The following is an 18416-nucleotide window of genomic DNA, read 5'->3' on the forward strand; positions in this document are numbered from 1 at the left end:
GAAGGCACAAGACGATGGAAGGGCTTATACCACCATGGAAGAGTTTCATGGAAAGTAGGTGGGAAGATTTGAAGGATTTTTAGTCAATGTGTGGAGGTTGAGAGTGGGGATGAGAATGGTGGAAAGAGCGTGCAGAGATGTGTGTGACATGATCTGATTTAGAGATTACCTTGGCTGCTTTGGGAGATGAATTAAAGGAGAAGGCGTAGCGCAGATTATGGGTAGACCAGTTAGCAGGTTATTTCATCTGTAGAAGACAGACACGTGAAAGCTCAGATTTGGAAATTGTGTGTACAAGTGGAGAGGAGTAGGTCAGTTAAAGAGATATTTAAGAGATAAAGTCAACAGGACTTGGTGATGGATTGGACATGGAGAGTGAGGAAGACATGGAGCATGAACCTTCAGTTTTTAATTTACACAACTGATTGACTAGGATGTGGTTTGGGGGAAAGACCATAAAAGCAGTTTTGGATATGTTGAACTTGAGGTGCCTTTTAGGTATTCAGAAATGATTACCGATAAAATAGGTCAATGTGTAGGGCTGAGCTCAGTGGAGAAACTAGACCTAGAGATTTGAATTTGGGAAGCTTCTGTACAAAATGGCAATTGAGACAATGGTGTGGATGGCACTGCCTAAGGAGGGGTTAAAAAGGATATAGTCAACATCTCAAAAGCTGCTGGAAGTCAAGATGAGACCAACCAAACATCTATGAGAATAAGTATTGATGTGGATGCCATTTTTGATGTCAGTGTGCACTTTTTGGTAGCGTGAGCACACTGCACTCTCAATGGAGCAGGGCAGGGGGCAGTTGATTCTTCCCAGTGATGGGTGAAGAATCAGAAGTAGCAGGTCTGAACAGCCCTTCGAGAAGCTTGACAGAGAAGAGGAGGTGAGGGAGGGCAGTCGTCAGAGGGAGAATAAGATTGGTGAAGGGGTAAGATAAGCATTGTTATTTGAAATGCTTTTGTGAAAATGAACAGCTTTTAATGACCATAATCAAAATTGAGCTTTGAGAATAAATAGACTGTGCAACAGAATCAATGTTCATTAAATCATTTTCTGTGCTACTCCTTAATTGGTAATAGGTTTTTGGCCATAACATATTTGTTCGTTAATTGCTATGCTTCCTATTTAATCATGCTTTAATGGTTCTCTTAGGAAAACATAGCTGAAAAAGACCCAAAGAGAGACCTGAATTCCTTTCCATAAATTGTTCCTTACTAAGACTGGACAATTACGAAAAGGGTTTTTCTGTAAGTCCTCAACCCCATTTTTATTTTACCTTTTTGAATATGCACCTCATGGTGAGAATGATACTCAAGGAAAAGGGATTTTATAAGTTTCACATTTCCCTTTCTGTCTTCCTATTATAATCATTAGAAACTCTACTCTTCAACATATTTTCCTTGTATATTTAGGAATAAAATGACGGGATGTGGGCTGCCCTGTGGAGTGTATGACATACCCTTCAAGGTGACTTTGAAAGGTGATTAATTATAGCAGGGTCTGTTCAGTTTCAAAAGTTCAAATTAAATATGCCTCAAAACGCTTATCAAAGGGAATATATTTTACATACCTGTCACTTGTGGGAAGGGCTGATTTGAGTCAAAATTAGGAAGGAGGTACAGCTAATCATTAGAATGCTGGCACACCCAACCCTGGTCTGTCGAATGAACGAATCTAATACCCCTTGAGTGGCCCTGTCATAAGCAGTAATACTCCATGAGTTCTGTGATTTCACAGAATTGATGTAATTCATTGTTAGAAAGGACTTTTAGAGCTCACTGAGGCCCAGAGACATGAAGGGACATGGCTGAGTCCTCAGTGAGTGAGGAGAGAATGCCCCGAGGACGTCAGGCTGCCAGTCCAGTACTGTGTCCACTACAGTAGGTGTCAGCAAACTATAGCCCAAGGGCCGAATCCAGCCCAATGCCTGTTTTTGTAAATAAAGCTTTATTGGAACACAACCATACCCCTTTGCTTACATATTCTCTATGGCTGCTTTCTCTGTACAGCCACAGAATTGAGTAGTGGCCACAGAGATGGTATGGGCTATAAATCTTACTCACTCTCCGACCCTTTATAGAAAAAGTGCCGAGTCCTGTGACTATAGCATTGGCTGCCAATCCTGACTGCACTTTAGAATCGCGTCAAAAAAAAAAGAAAGAAAGAAAAGAAAAGAAAGGAAAAGAAAAAGCAAGCACAGGCTGCTGAGCCACACTCTTGACCTTCTGATCCCCAGTCTTTCAGAATGGGATCCAGGAATCAGCATTTGCAGAAAAGGTGATTTAAATGGTCGGTCAGGTGAAAAATCCCTGCGTTACATCCTGCTGCCTTTAAAGCACATTTCAGGCTGAACGTGCCTTTTTCTATAGGCTATGAGACTGGAAGCACCTTTCCAGAGCAGTGCTTCACAAACTTCCAAGGATATCAGAACTCCTGGAGTGCTTGTTAGAACTCAGATTCCTGAGTCCCACCCCAGAGATTCTGACCAGTTCTTGCCAGCTTGTAGGCTGTGCAGATGCTGCCAATCCCTTTGCATAGCACCGACTGAGACCAAAAGGGCTTGTGTCTCTAACGAGAGACAGTCAGGTCCTAGGGACTGTGGGATGGAGTTGGGGATATATTTATGGACCAACTACTGGAATTATCTTGGACCACACTGTAAACACCCCCAGTTCTTGGCTCAAACCATCCCCCACTCCATCTAAAAGACCTGAAATCAAAGACCCAGACTTGTTCTGGGTCTCCACTGCTGTATAGGTTTTCTTCTATCGTGTTTTTAATATTGAGAACTCTTCTGAGCGTTATAAAGTAAACATATTTTGAGTGGAGAGAGGTGGATGGTGGATGGGAGACAGTTTCTAGTGTAAAAGAAAATGGATCATGTGTCACAAAGTAGTACGGAAAAACAGTAGAAGCTGAATAAATATTTGTCAACATCATAACTGCGAAAACACAACATGATGAAAAGGCAACAGAGACAGGCAGAGATAGAGGATCTTGGTGTCACAAAAATGATTTTATTTTAAACTAGAAAGCAACAGCAATTAAGACAATAGTCTGGGCTAAGGGCTTGGCAGGGTAACTCAAGTACCAGGGATTGAATTTGTCTGGGTGCAAGGAGTGGCATAAAGAGAACCAACTTTCCATTTCCAAACTAAGCTCATCCGGATTATGATACTTATCAGCGATCCCATTTACACAGGCTTGGATTGCTTTTCAGATTTCAGATTTTTGTAACTATTTTTACAGGTAGAGGAGCCACTGCAGTGAGAGTTTTGAATTGGTGCCCCCTCCTTTTCTTTGTTGGTGTATCAGGCATTGAATCAATTACAGAAAAATAAAAGGTATTTATGAGAGTTTTGCATTTAAAAAATCCCTGACCAACAGTTTCTAAACTGTGGCACTATTGACATTTGGGGCTAGATAACTCTTTGTGGTGGGGCTGCGCTGTGCCCTGTAGGATGTTTAACAGCGTCCATGACCTTTAGCCACTAGATGCCGGTAGCTTCCCTTCCCCGGTTGTGATGAACAAAATTGACTCCAGGCGTTGCCAAATGTCTCCTGGGGGGCAAAATCGAGCCATGGTTGAGAAGCACTGGTTTCAAAAACATCCTCCCGTTCCCATCATTGTCTTGGTATGCTTTTTTACATTTTATTAAAGTAGACCAGATCGTCAACTTCCCAACACCAAATGCACATGCATGTGAGCATATGTGCGTGCGTCTCTGCAGTTATTTGCATATGTGTGTGGAGCTGAGATGGAGGGCGTTCCTGGAGGGCGCTAGTTCAGGTCCTCGGGAAGTTTAAGGTCTATATTTCAGTACCGGAATAAAAAGCCTGTTTGTATTCAGGCTGTTTCCTCTTCTCCAGCAGAAACCATCATCAATATTTGCAGTCAGTTTTTGAAGTCACTTTCTTTTAAAGCTGGAAAAAGAATCTTCACCCAGGCCCACCCTTATCTTAATCCACCATTTAGATTCCTACTCCAATGATACAGCCAGCCACTTTCAGCTTTGGATCCAGGTTTCGTTATATGTATCCGCCAGGAAGAGAGGTACCGTGTTTCTGGGTTCTGTTATGAGCACTGGCTACATAATTTGCAAGGCCCAGTGCAAAGTGAAAATGCAGGCCCCTTGCTCAAAATTTATTAAGAATTTCAAGACAGCAATAGCAGAGCGTTAAACCACACTTAGGGCCTTTCTGAACCCTGGGCTCTGGGCACACCCATGATGCCGGACCTGGCAGTCTTGGTTGGCGCTGCATCAGTTTTGTTGTATTAACTTAATTGGCACTGCCATCTCTTTTGCCCTTGTAATGCGATGCTTCCTGTGAAATGAGGACCTAAAATACCATGATCCCAATTCATTTAAAGAGAATACAAAGTTACGCTGCAGCAAATGTTTACAGCATATATTTTTTAGACTTTCAAAAAAAATCCACATGGAAATCTTTCTACATCATTACAGTAATTAAAGTAAACACTGTGGCCTTTCACCATATACATATTTTCCTGTAAATAGTAACTGCTACTATCCACAATGTTTTTAAGTTAGCCAAGAGTGAGACTTCCACAACAAAATTATAACAGAATCTCTTGTGTCCTTATAAAAATAGCCAAAAACATACCCTAAATGGCTTGCAGTGAAAATTTGAATAGTAACTTCTTCATATTGGAAAACATTATTTTCATGGAAATATTGTCCTTCTAGTAAATGTTTTATGTTAACATCATAAGGCAAACTGTAGCGTTCATTGGTACCTGGAGACCATGATTTTAAAAACTCAGAAGCTGAGTTTTAGACCCTTTTATTTAACCTGTTACTGTACAAAGTGCATTAAAATATCCATTATCCAGTTACTCAAAATGTATGTAAAAATTACTGAGACAACCCTTTCAGTTTATTCAGGGAAGGCAAATACACATTGTTCTTATATTGTAAAAAAAAAAAAAATCCCATAAAGTTTCCAGAGAATGATTAACATTTTTTTTCATTGAGGTGTCCATCTTTTAGATGTGAAATTGTCTTAAGTAGCTATCAAAATATTCATCTGGGTATAAATAATATAGTAAATATATAGAATCTGTTAAGAAAAAGGAGAGTGTCTGCCAGGGAAGAGGACGGAAGGACACGGGAAGCTGGCTTGGCCTCCCTGGTAGTCTGGATTCACAATCACATGAGCTTTGGCCACGTGATGCTGAAACAACGGGTTCGTTGACTTATTTCAGGGAAGCAATTGGTTGATTTGGTTAAAAACAAAATCACTAAAAACAATGCCTAAATCCACCAGTCTGTTCAGTCAAAATGGCTGACCCAGTGTCCCAAGTAAATATTTTAGCAATAAAAACCATTTTTAAAGGTCATACCCTTCATCAAGGTAGAGCCAATGCCAGAGTCCTGGTCTAAGGACCACTCAAGAAAGCCTTAATTCATGAACCATTACAACATGTCAGATCAGCATGCAAAAAATCCATCCCATCTGACATTTTATTAGCAGGTTCTATTAGCAGGTTCCCCAATTTTTTTTTTCTTGTCTTACAACTCTACTGTAAACTATACTAGACTATAGAGGGACGTCTACATCTTTCAAGATATGTTTAATAAAGGTCTGTTTATAATAACTTTTGAGAGGCATGTAGCTGGTGAATAGAACTTTATGCAATGTCCCTTGTCATTACCAACTCATATATATTAAGTGTTTTTTGGTGACATATTTGGATACGGTAGTGGTGATTGGGGCTATGTGCTGATGTCTTAGCAAAATCAATCCAAAATGGTGCTGCATTTTGTGACAGAACATGTTTATTTCCTCAGCCCCAGAGATAAAAGGAAAATTGATATGGGAAAGGGGGAAATAGGACAACTATTAAATGTAGTGAAGAAATTTCACAGGCCTAAAGGAACTATTAAAAGGAAGGATAAAATAGATTTTATACCATGAAACAGAATCCTATCCACTGACAAAACTCAAATCAGCCTGAAGTTTTGAATAATCAGTAGGATTCAGAATAACTATTTTCAATTGCAATCTCATTCTTAATGTTCTCCCAGAATCCTTAACCCTGGGAGAAGCAGGGAAAAATGTGGCCAAAGGTTTCAGAACCTTTCTTTCCAACATCATCCCACCAGCCGTCAGAGGGTAGTTAAAGATTTAGCCACGGCAAGGTCCGAGGTCCAAAATCAATTCTTTTGTTCTCTCTCTTGCTCTCCAGTCTAGTTGATCCAATACAAGTTTTTGACATCACAGTTAGAACACTTCAAATTAAACCGGAGTAAGAAAGCCTGTTGACTTTCCTACTAGGTTCAAACATACTCTGTTATGCACTGTTGAGGTGACAGGACCTACCACGGGGTCAGTATGAGATATTATGTGAGAAGGTGAATAAACATACAAAACTACAAAAGATTTTTTTTTCTTTTGCAAGCCCATAGACTGTGATGAAATAAAGGTTGTAAATAGCTGGCAAACTTATGGGCCTCTTCATGTGCAAAACCAAATAGTTCCTAAGAGTTGTAATCCTGATTATGTTTCTCTTATAAATAATCTATAGATTTTCCTCTAAATACAAAAAATTAAAGAAATTATTAAAGCCTGTACTTAATACAAAACACAGTAAAAGGAGAGGAATCTCCTGTCTCGAGCCCTATCTTAGCTGATTTCTGGACACTTTTTGGTGACATTTAACAACACTCTTGAAGCCTGTGCTTTCTCAGTCCCCTAACTAGTGGCCTCAACTTTTCTGTTCCCCAGAAAGCAGCTCATGTGGCCAGATGCTCACGGCAGCTGCTCTGTGCAGTCCAAATGGTCTGGGATAGGAAGCCCAGTTATAATCGTCAAACACTTGTTCCACACGGTAAAGGTGGGGCACACGGGCTGCGCAAAGGCGACCTCGAAGGTGTAGAGGTGGATGGAGTTCAAAGCATCGTAAAAGGCGACAGAGCCATTGTCATAGTCCAGCAGGATGCCAACGCGTCGCAGGTGAGGGGCTGGTTCGATGGGGATTTCCTTGCTATTGTGTCTCACCACCCAGGTATTGTTGCAGCGGCAGAGCGCCCAGGAGGCAGAGTTCTTCCCAATCCACTCGTGCTTTGGGGCCGATTTATAAGCAAGGCCAATGGCATACCTGCAGAAACAAAATAGCAAGGACAAAAACAATGAGCCACGCTGCACATCCATGTTAAATCTGTTCTATGGTCCTCAGGGGTCATGAAAACATAACTGCCTATTGTCTCTGTTCATTTTCTTTAAGCGAAAGCTTGGCAAGACCCCCAACACCTGTGCTCCCCATCTCCTTCCCTCCCAAATATATCACGGGTGGAAAGGAAACATTGTATTTACCCACATTCCTGTTTTCAGCTCAAACACTATGGAAGAATTTGAACTTTGTGTTTTGCTGCCTTTCCCCCCACCTTCATAAAGATCTACACAATGGAGTCTATAGACCAGCGCGGACCAATAGAACTTTCTGCAATGATTGAAATGTTCTCACAGCCAATATGGTGGCCACAGGCCACATTGGCTACTGGGCACTTACTGTGGCTGGTGAGACTGGGGAACTAAACTTCAAACTTATTTAATTTTAATTAAGTTAAATTATTTAAATAGCCACATGTGGCTCATGGTTACCATATTGGACAGCACAGCCCTAGACTTTTCCTTTTGACTTTCTTTTAATTTTTCACTTGACACCAGGTCTGTCATTTTTCGTGACCTTAAATGCATTTTGCCAAAGCAATAAGTATGATTTCCATTTGTGGGGTTAAGTCCCTTGTCATTATTCAGCCTCAGTTTTCTCATTTGTAACACAGGGACAATGATATCTTCCAGGGTTATTTTAAGGAGTACAGGAGAGACTACATGTTAAATCTTGGGTACAGAGCCTGCTATGTAATATTCAGTAACTGTTATTTTATTATTATTGCCTGATTACACATTAACAATACATGCCAGAATCAGATAAGCAAACCCATCACTCTTAATAAAGAGTGAATGACTCACAGTTCAACTTTTAATATGTTATAGCAGAAACCAGTCTAACTGGATATTGACATGTGGTACATTACCCAATGCAGAGAGAAAAATTTCGTTGGTCTTTGATAAAATGACATTCTTTAAAAAAATCACATTGGATTTAAAATACAATCACTTTAAGAGCAGTGTGCTAAGAAAAAAAATTAATGCATCATCATTAAATTCAAAGAAAGGATAGAATTGATACTCCATGAAGCCCAGTGTGCCAGCCTGTCTGTCATCAACGCATCTCCCGTCAATCCTCCCCTGTTTACGGGGAGAATCCCCTTTCCTGGAGAAGTCTGGGTCAGGTTCTGCTATCGTGATGCCTTTGCACAAGATCCAGAAGTTCTAACAGGAGTGGAAACACCTTTTCTGATGGTAGACAGTAGATGTGAGGTTTGTGGGAGCTTCCGGACGAGCTCCTAGGTACACTTGCCTCTGTGCTGTGGGCAGCTTTGCTCCAGGAACTAGCGCGGCATAGTCCCTGACATGTGCTCCCCCCTAGCCTTCCCGAGGGGACTGTAAGCTTCTGGTTCCCTTCCTCCGCAGAGTACCTTGAGTACCTCACTGTTTTCTATTTGTCTGCCAGACCCTAACTGATGTACTTGGGAAAGTTTTCGTTTCGCAATTTTTGGTATCTCTGCCAAAGATGTTCTCTGTGCCCTGGCAGACACAATTTCTATTTTTCAGATAATTTGGAACCTGCAATTTGCATCACAAAATAACCACATCTGTACTGTTTCCTTCTTATTGCCACATATCATTTTTATTTTTTATTAAAAAACTTTGATGTTTATTTCCCATTTGAACGTTAATTGAACCCTGTGAAATAGCTGCATCAGGTATGGATGACTTCATTTAGTAAATGGGAACACAGATAAGGTTAAAATTAGGAGCAAAATTCAGAATCTCATGCTGCACCCTCCCCTTCTGGTCTGGTAATCTTTGCATGAGCCCATTATCACTTGTTAAGTTAACACCATTTCACAAAACACTAGGTGCACATTAGCAGCATTAGAAAGTAAGAAAATAACCAAGGGTATAGTCCATTAAACAAAGGAAAATACCATTATATTATCATTAATCTGTGAAACTATGTACATATTTCCATAGCGCTTGAAAAGTGCAGGTAGAATGTAATGTTCCATTAAGTTACACAGTGAGACATAGAGAATTCAAAAAGTATAAAAATTATGTTTCTCTGAGCAATGTTAACATGCCCCATTGCTCAGATCATAACATACACATTAATTTAAAGTCAGGAAGATATTTCACCAGAAAATATATGTGTCATTAGCTGTCGCAAATCAAGGTATCACAGGCATTTAATCTCAGGGGGCACCCTTTCCTTGCTAATACCTCCCAGGAAATGTGAAATGACTTTTTACGTGAGGATTTTCTGAAACGGACACAAACAGGTTTGTAAGGATCCAAAGTGTGGCAATTAATTTAAGAATTTCTTTTCCCCCTCATGAGTTAGTTTTGACATCTGGAGGGTGTTTTCAAAGAAATGCTGATCTGTGTTTGTATAACTGAAGTGGTCTGGTAGAATTTCCTGCACTATTCATCAATGGCAATGAGATCATAATGATCAGGTATCATTTATCATAACTAATTATTAATAGGTTAGTAATCATTTAGAGCCTGGATTCTATCCCAGATTAATATAGCACATTAATTAGCTAGAAACATTTGCTTTTTTGCACCTGCATTCATTGTTTTCCTTTGTGCTTTTATCTTGCCCCATGGCAGCTAAAAATTGCAAATGCCAATCTAGCCCAGAGATTAGTGGGGTGAAGGATTTGTCCCCCATCTTCTGGCAGCATATTGGAAGAGAAAAATGTTCTGGGCAAAGAGAATCGTGAGAATGACAACTGTGGAAAACCTACTCGCTCAGCCAATATAGTATGTACCATTATTGGGAGAGATGGGACACCCAGGCTTCCAATTTCACTTCTTAAGTTTTGGTTAATTTGTGCCTACGATATAAGGGACTTAGACACATATCATTATTTGCATAGATTTGAATTGAAAGGTTTTTAAAAATAAATATAAAGTGTTTTATCATGCTTATATCAAAGAAACACTGTTACAATACTTACATCTTGAGATTATGCAGTTTTGAATGTTGGTTTTATTTTTAAAGCAAGGGTTAAACTATCACTCGTTAAGTACACTACTATAAGCCCTAAAGAGTAATTATAACTTTTCAAAAATATATCACCCTTTTGTGAATAGCAGCACAACATGGTGGTTAAGAGCAAGGATCAGCACACTACCACTGAAGGGCCAACTCTGGCCCTCTGCCTATTTTCGTAAATGAAGTTTTATTGGAACATAGCCATGCCCATTTGTGTAGGTATTGTCTGTGGCTGCTTTCCCACTACAATGACAGAGTTGAGTACTTGTGACAAAAATCACTTGGCATGCAAAACCAGAAATATCGACTCTCTGGCCCTTTTCAGATAACATTTGTAGACTCTTGGTTAAAAGCTTGACCCCTGTTTGCAGACTTCCTGACTCTGCCACCCGTGAGCTTTGTGATCTTGTGATGTTGGGCATGTACCTCAGTCATTTCATCTGTAAAACGGGCCAATATTAACACCTACTTTTGTAGGGCTGTTATGATGAATAAATGACTTAATATCTATAAAATGCTTAGACCAATCCCAAGCACATAGTTGTGCTATATGAGGGCTTGTTAAATCAAAATAAAATAGCTCCCTTTTTGATCAATTGCAAGCAGGCATTTGTGAGACAGAAGGCCAAAGGAAGGGGTGCAGTTTGTGGCTATGGATTAGGCAAGGCTAACTTCACAAGGTCAACTAATTCTAGTGTAATCACATCCTGACCTTTGCCCTTAGTCTTAGAAAACTCAGTGGACTGAAGTCACTAGGCTGGATCGAACAGACCTTTTGAAATTATTCCCAGCCTGTAATCACTGCTTCACCCTCAGCCCCTCAGCCCTCAGCTATTTGCACTAATTGGCCTAGTCTAGAATCACAAAACATACAGGTCAACAGAAATTAGTTTTGCAAAATGATGAAGAGTAACATTTTAAAGCAGGAAATGGCAAATTTTTTCTCTAAAGGGCCAGAAAGTAAGCATTTTCAGCTTTGTGGACCATATGCTTCAGTCTTAACTACTTAACCTACTGTTAGGGCTCAAAGGCAGCCATGGACAATATGATGTAAATGAATGGGCCTGATTGTATCCCCATAAAACTTTATTTACAAAATCAGGTAGTGGGCCAGGTTTGGCTCAGGGGCCGTAGTCCCATGCTTTAAGGCATGAAACAGCAGTGTTGGCATACTATAGCTCTTCCAGGGACCAGAACTCTATAATTTTCATGAGCTAACCTACAGATGAGGGTGTTAGTGTGTTAATGAGCAATAATAAATGGTTGTTGTTTGAAGCTGCTGAGTTTTGGGGTGTTTGTTATGCAGCATTATCCTAGCAATAGCTGACTGATACAGCTTTTCTACATTTTATTCAAGATGGATCCTGGTATGGTTTGATGCTCTGACAAAGTATACAATGAGATGTGCCTTTGTATAACTGGAGGACAATAGATGTAAGTTGCCTACCATGTGCTTCCACTTATGACCACTTCCCAATAATGCCGGCCACTATCAATAAACACATTTCCAGCTACTCCGTAGCTCCCTTGGCTGGTGAAGCGTTCAGGCGTGTGACTCTTTTTGGATGATGACTCATCACGTTCTACTGTCAAGTTATCATGGGACACCTTCAGTTTTCGATGAGCAGATTTGGGATCCAGTTTAAATGGTTGACCTGGAAACAAGTTCACAGAACAAAAAGAGGAAAAGGAAGAGGAAGAGGACTGTTTAATATAACCAATAGCATATTTTCATAATTAGATTTAAAAGGTAGGAACAAGCCAGCCCTCCTATCACAAAGAGGTATCTTATATTTTAACAGCAATTTAAACTTTATAAACAACTTTCAAAGACATTTGCTTTCATGATATTGAAAATATAATAGGGAGCAGCAACTCTACGTAAAGTGTAGCAGGCAGTAAGAGTGATGTGTAAGCACATTAAGAGCAAATAAGAACATGTCCCTGTCTTCATGATCTTTCATTCTCTCAGTTCCCAGATAGGAATCCAGCAGTGCTGTGCTGATTATTCAATAACAGCATGGACAAGGATTAACCAGAACACATGGTATAAGCTATCTTTGTGGATTTCAGCTGTGTACAAGCAGCACAGGTACATATTGGCTGGAGAGTATCTCAAAAAGGAGGAATGAGGACTTCATTTTCAACCATTACCATATTCAATCCAGCTTAAAATGCATTCATGCTCAATAGACTTCAGCCCTGAAACCAAACAAATCAAGATTTCAGGTCTTCACATATAGAATATGTGTTAAAAATTAAAGCATTACTCTTATGAGCTCAGAATGACTGTAAAATTTTCAGCCCACAAAATCAGGATAGAAAAATGTGATAGCAATGCCTGGGTTTTCTACTCCTCAGTTTATTTATAAAAAGCCCTCTCTATTTCATCACGCACATTTGTATTTTGAAGATTGAACCATTAAAAAAATCTTGGCAGAGTCACACCTGGACATTTTGTCATAGTTGTTACTTCTCTGAAAATTCAATATTGGTTTGGAGTACTGCCTGTCGTTCAACACCACTTTGGGAACAAGGCATTTAAAGGCAGGAAATGAGTTACAACCTGATGCAAACACCACGGTGTCCAAACTCCATGGCCAGTGTTGCAGTGGGCAGATCCCATCTTCCCAGTATACAGCTCTGAGGCAATCACAGGGGCAAGTTTGGTAGAGTTGATTATGGCCATTCATGATGCTGGCTGAGTGAGCATGAGGCTGTGTGCATTTTGTCACATGTGAGTAGGCCAAAGGATTTCCATTTGCCTTTTGGACACAAAAGCAACACTAGCACCTCTAAAATTCTTTCTTTTAGGTCAGGGACTAATGCACATTTTTTTTTTTTTTTGCAAAGGGCAACTATAGTAAATATTTTTACCTCTGCAGGTCATGTGGTCTCTTTTGTGACTATTGAACTCTGCTACTGTCTCGAGGAAGCAGCCACAGACAATAAGTAAACAAATGGGTGTGACTATATGCCAATAAAACTTTATTTACAAAAACAGGCAGCCAGTTTTGGCCCTTGAGTTACAGTTTTCTGGTCATTGTTTTAGATTTCTGTCCATATGAAAGAAAAGCTTAAAAGGGGGAGCTGAGAAAACCCTCAAGTCCTGAGCAGGGAGCAGGTATTCTCAGAAGCTATAAGACCTACTGGATTACACTATATAATTTAAATTTTGACTTGTAAAAAAAAAAAAGTCCTTGGGAATGATCATGCCAGCAACTATTAGGGATAAACTACAAACTAAGACAAGAAGAGTACGAAGATAGCTTTGCTTAAAATACTTCTTCAATTTTTAAAGGTGGAAGGTAGAACGTGAGTAAAAATAATTGGATACTAATGGGCAGAGCAGGAAGAAATTCCATAATGGCATCCATCATTTATAATGAAGGCCAAGTTCTGCTCGGCCTCCTTCCAGGGAGGGATATCGGAATGCTGTAGCTACTGGAAAGACTGGCCTTGTGATGGCGAGATACTGCCTCCAACATCTTGCCTGCCTTGGTTCACACCCTTAGCCATGCACTCACCGAGCAGGATCTTGCATTCTCGGTGAGCAAATTCTGCCTGTGCCTCACACGTGTTTCCCAAATGGACCACTCTGCCCAAATTTACAGCTTTTGCTTCAATAAGGACAACTTAGCTAAGAGAAGAAATTAATGGCTTACTTTACTAAGAAATTCTTTTTTTTTTTTTGAGATGGAGACTTGCTCTGTCACCTGGGCTAGAGTGCCATGGCATTAGCCTAGCTCACTGCAACCTCAAACTCCGGGGCTCAAGCGATCCTCCTGCCTCAGCCTCCCAGGGTGCTAGGATTACAGGCATGAGCCACCCACTGTGCCCGGCCCTTACTAGGCAATTCAATTCATTATAATATCTGTATAGGGTACCACTCTATTCAGGCCCCTGTTTACCTGCATGACCAACTCTTTTAATGATCCCTTAGCACTTTGACAGCTGCCAATCTCCCATCTTTGTAACCCACTCACTATATCATAGCACAAGAGAGCTTTATGTAGTGGAAATTCTCATCCTGCCTTTCTTATTTAAAGTCTTTGATCTTTCCTCCACCAGTCATTGCCATCTGAAGAAACTCTCTGGCGTGGCCCAAGAGGGCTTCACAATCCGGTTCTTGTCTTTAGCTTTCTGGCTTGCCCATCCTCCCGACCTAAGATACTTTAATCACACTGATCCATTTTCTGTTCTGCAAATGTATTCTTCTTATCTGTGCGCTTTTTGCACATGCTATTCCCTCTGCATGGAACACTGCCTCCTCCTCACATCCCCTGATCTTAACTCACCTTGGAAAGCCTCCCAAGACGGTGCTGGGCACCCCGTTGGAAAGCCAGCACCTCTCATGGTTACTCCTATTGTAGACGTCACAACTGAATGATAATTAAGGATTAATGTACATTATTCCCCAATAGTCTATGAACATTTTGAGAGAAGCACACCTTAGGGACTTAAAGATGTTCCTAGTATCCTCAGCATCTCGTATAGCATCCCAAACACAATAAGTGCTCAAACATTTTTTGAAGGAACAAATACACGTTCAAAGGCAAATCAGAAAGTGCTGATCTGAGTGTTCATAGGTATTGTGCCATTTGTTGTATGGTTATAAAGAAACATGTCATGTTATATTTTCTTATGTACTTAGAATTATTTTGAGCTTGTCTTTGTGACAACTCATAAATGAAACTAAAATATTCCCATTTTAAAAGTGAAGAAACACTAAGTGTGGCATGCGATCCAGGATTGGATCCTGGAACAAGAAAAGAATGTTAGTGAAAAATTGGTAAAACCTGAATAAAACCTGGAGTTTAGTTAAAAGTAATGTACCAATGTTAATTTCTTAGTTGTGACAAATGTACCAAGGTTACATAAGACGTTAACATTAGGTTAAACTGGGAGAAAGGTATACAGAACTCTGTATTATCTATAGATTTTCTGTAAATCTACAATTATTCCAAAATAAAAAGTTAATTTAAAAAAATATGAAGAAACTAGCCACATGGCACATGGGTACCAAGTGGCAGAGCCTCAGTCTTCTCATCCTTAAGCAGGGCTCTCTTTACACCGCTTTGCTGTTCCTCCACATACCCTGTAATTGGGAAACCAGGGAAATGGGCTAAGTGAGGGTTCCTCTGGAAAAGCAGTTAACTGTTTCTGTTGACTGGCTGGTAACCCCACAACATGGCACATATCGACACAGTCCAATTTGCTTCCTCTTGGGAGGCCTTATGCAAAGAAACACTGTGTTATATAACATATTTCTGGATAAAAAAGATGTAAAGAAGGAAGGGAGGATAACACAAAAAGAATATGGGCAGAGACAGAGGGAGACAATGGTACCATGAAGCATATTGTTCTCTGTGGGGGGCTGTCCTGGGTGTTGTGGGATGTTTTCCAGCATCCCTGGCCTCTACCCACTAGATGCTAGTAGCATCCACCTCAGTTGTGACAACCCCAAATCTCTCCAGACCTTGCTAAATGCCCCCCGGGGGGGCAGACTGCCCCTGACCAAGAACTACCATCCCAGACAGTTCTCTGGAGTAAAAGAATGTCTGAATAGTTATTGATTTGCTTTTCTGCTATGGAAAACAATACTACCTGCCATTTACAGAGCCTCTACTGTGTGTTAGGTTTTATATATACATATTCTATTTCTCACTAGAACCCCTCCAGGATTATTTATTTAAAAAATGAGAAGACAGAAGTACACAGAGATCCACGGCCTCATGGCCGTGAAGGAGTAGAGTCAGTTTTGGAACCTAGGGGTATCTGATGCAAATTCCACTATTCCACACTGGCTCTATATTTGCTTTGTGAGGCTGTCAGTAATGCCTGAGACAGAGAAAAGGAAAAGAAAGGGGGACAGAGTCAGCTGAAAGGACAGCAGATGAGACATGACAGCTCCGCTGAGTTCACAGCACTTACTGTTTGTCTTCAGCTTCCCAGGCTCACTGCTGCGGCTGCCTGCCTGGTTGATGGCCTTGACCATGAAGATGTACTTGGTGCCACTCTGCAGACCATGCACTGTGTAGTGGTTCTGCTTGATGTTGGGCACAATCATCCAGCTATCGGCTGAGTTACACAGACCTGCAAAGCCAACCAGACATAGTGCAGTTCTTTGGCACAAGCACAGGGCAATGTTTGCATAATTTCAGTTTATTTGAACTGTTACAGCGGGAAAGTGGAGTGCTTTGTCATGGCAGTCATATATGAGGAACTGACTTCACTAACACGTGTGGCAGATTGCATTTTTGCCTCCAATTCTTCATCCTGCCCTGTATCCAGGCCTAAGCGAATTTGCAGGTGCTCCCTCTAAAGAAGTGGGGTATATTTTCCTGTTACGTGCTTTGCATTTGGTCACGTGACTTGCTTTGGCCAATAGGATGAGGCTAAAAATGACAATGTGCCAGTTGCAAGAGTAGGCATTACAAGGGCTCGAGGGTTTCTCTTGACCTCCTGTGTCTCTGCCATTGCCATGGGGAAAACATTTGTGGGATAGTCTGATCATCCCAACCAGCTGACACATAGGGAACAGCTTTACCACCCAGCCAATGCCGGGCCAATGCAAGAGCCAGCCGAGTAGAGATCAGCCAACCCCAACCAACCTGTGACGGGGAGCTAAGAAAAATGATCATCAGGCTTGTTTGTGATCCTGTATTAGTATGGCTGTAGCTAACTGATAGAGAAAATATATTCCTAAGAGAACCCTGGAGCAGCAGCACCTCTGGGCAGCTCAGGGTCTAGTGCAGATCTTGGGAAAGCATCCACAGGGATTTCTGACCAGCTGCATCCCTTTGATGGCTGGTTTCAGAGTGGAGTGGGGCTGCTGCCCTGGCTGCATTCCACAGGATGTGGGTTGAGGAGCAGGCTGAGGATTTACGATGCTTGGAAGAACATGTAGGAAAAAAGGAAGCCCATTTTGTTTTGCAGCTGGCTGATGCTGAAAACATCTTTTTGGTATCAGGTCCAACTCTGCTCTCTCCTCTTTCCACCCATCAATCTCCACTCCAAAAGCACCTTTTTCCAGCCCCCTGGTGACTGGGTTGTCATGAAGTTTCCTGACTGTTGAATTTCCTTCACCAGTCCCTGGGAGAGGGCTGGGCCCCTCCACTTCCTGAGGGACCAGGCTCACCTCCCCACTCCTTCCCTCTCAGTTGATTTGCAAGTCAAAGGGTTAGTTCCTTTGATCCTGAGGCAACTTATACCTTCTCAGACTCTCAAGAAACACTTTCTTAACCTTTTTTGGGTCTCACCTCTTTAAGAATCTAATAAAACTTTTCTGTAGAAAGAAATTCACAAATGCATATACACACCAAACCACAAATATTTGCATAGCATTTCAAGATAGTCACAGCCCCCTCCAGTCTATCTTTGATTCCTACTGAATACTTTCTCCAACTTTTCAGTTAATTATTCATGATATTCTCACAGTTGAGAAGAACTTAAAAGTATTTTGTCAATTGTGAAAATTCACCTCATATGATTTCTATCTTGGGTGCATAGTATTTTCAGGTACTCTTCAGTGAATCTTAAAAAAATGTATATGTATATATATTTGGCCTTGTGAATTTTCTGTTGCCTCTTTTCATTTTCACCTGTGAACATTTTCACCAGAGGACTGTGAGATTTGAAAGAGCCAGGTGAAAGCAAGGAAATAAGTTGAGACTCATGGCCAGGCACAGTGGCACATGCCTGAAGTCCCAGCTACTCAGGAGGCTGAGGCAGGAGGCTCACATGAACCCAGGAGTTTGATGTTGCTGTGAGCTAGGATGATGCCACGACACTCTAGCCAGGGTGACAGAGCAAGACTCTGTCTCAAAAAACCAAAAAAGTTGAAACTCACAGAAAAGTTTGAGCACGTGTGTGTTTGTGTTTTGAGATTCAGTAGAGCAACTAGAGGCACCAGCCATTCCTCGTCCCCTGATTTTCTCTAATTCTTAGCCCTCCATTCTCCTACGAATTCTCATTTGTATCAGACCCAGGAAAACATCCACAAGTAGTTTAGTGACATGGGACTCTCCCTACTATATATCCCTTTTGATCCTTCCTCACCTTAGCTTGTCCTTGGACAGAGCTATAATAAACTCTCTACTTCTGGATACTGCCACAGCCAAATATTAGATTTTGATCTGATCAAAGAAGGGTCATTTTGAACTCTGAGTTCTGGGCCCCAAGAGGCCAATAACTCTCTTCGGGTATTTAATAATAATATTACAATAGCAATAAAACAAAAAAAATAGCTTTTCT

General features: G+C 40.9%; 1 protein-coding gene across 4 annotated transcripts in view; it reads right to left on the minus strand.

Moving 5' to 3' along the window:
- Positions 1 to 3002: 3002 nt before the first annotated feature.
- The window catches only part of MID1 (midline 1), a 337134-nt gene continuing 321720 nt past the window's right edge, over positions 3003 to 18416 (minus strand). For all 4 annotated transcript variants that reach the window (XM_012656825.1, XM_012656826.1, XM_012656823.1 and 1 more), the window contains exons 8-10: positions 16095 to 16256; positions 11608 to 11815; positions 3003 to 7130 (exon numbers count right to left, since the gene is read on the minus strand). In XM_012656825.1, the coding sequence (XP_012512279.1) occupies positions 6782 to 7130; positions 11608 to 11815; positions 16095 to 16256 (719 nt within the window). In that variant the 3' untranslated portion in view covers positions 3003 to 6781. The remainder of the gene's footprint in view (positions 7131 to 11607; positions 11816 to 16094; positions 16257 to 18416) is intronic.

Source organism: Propithecus coquereli, unplaced genomic scaffold, assembly GCF_000956105.1.
Source record: "Propithecus coquereli isolate 6110/MARCELLA unplaced genomic scaffold, Pcoq_1.0 Scaffold52, whole genome shotgun sequence".
Lineage (NCBI taxonomy): Eukaryota > Metazoa > Chordata > Mammalia > Primates > Indriidae > Propithecus > Propithecus coquereli.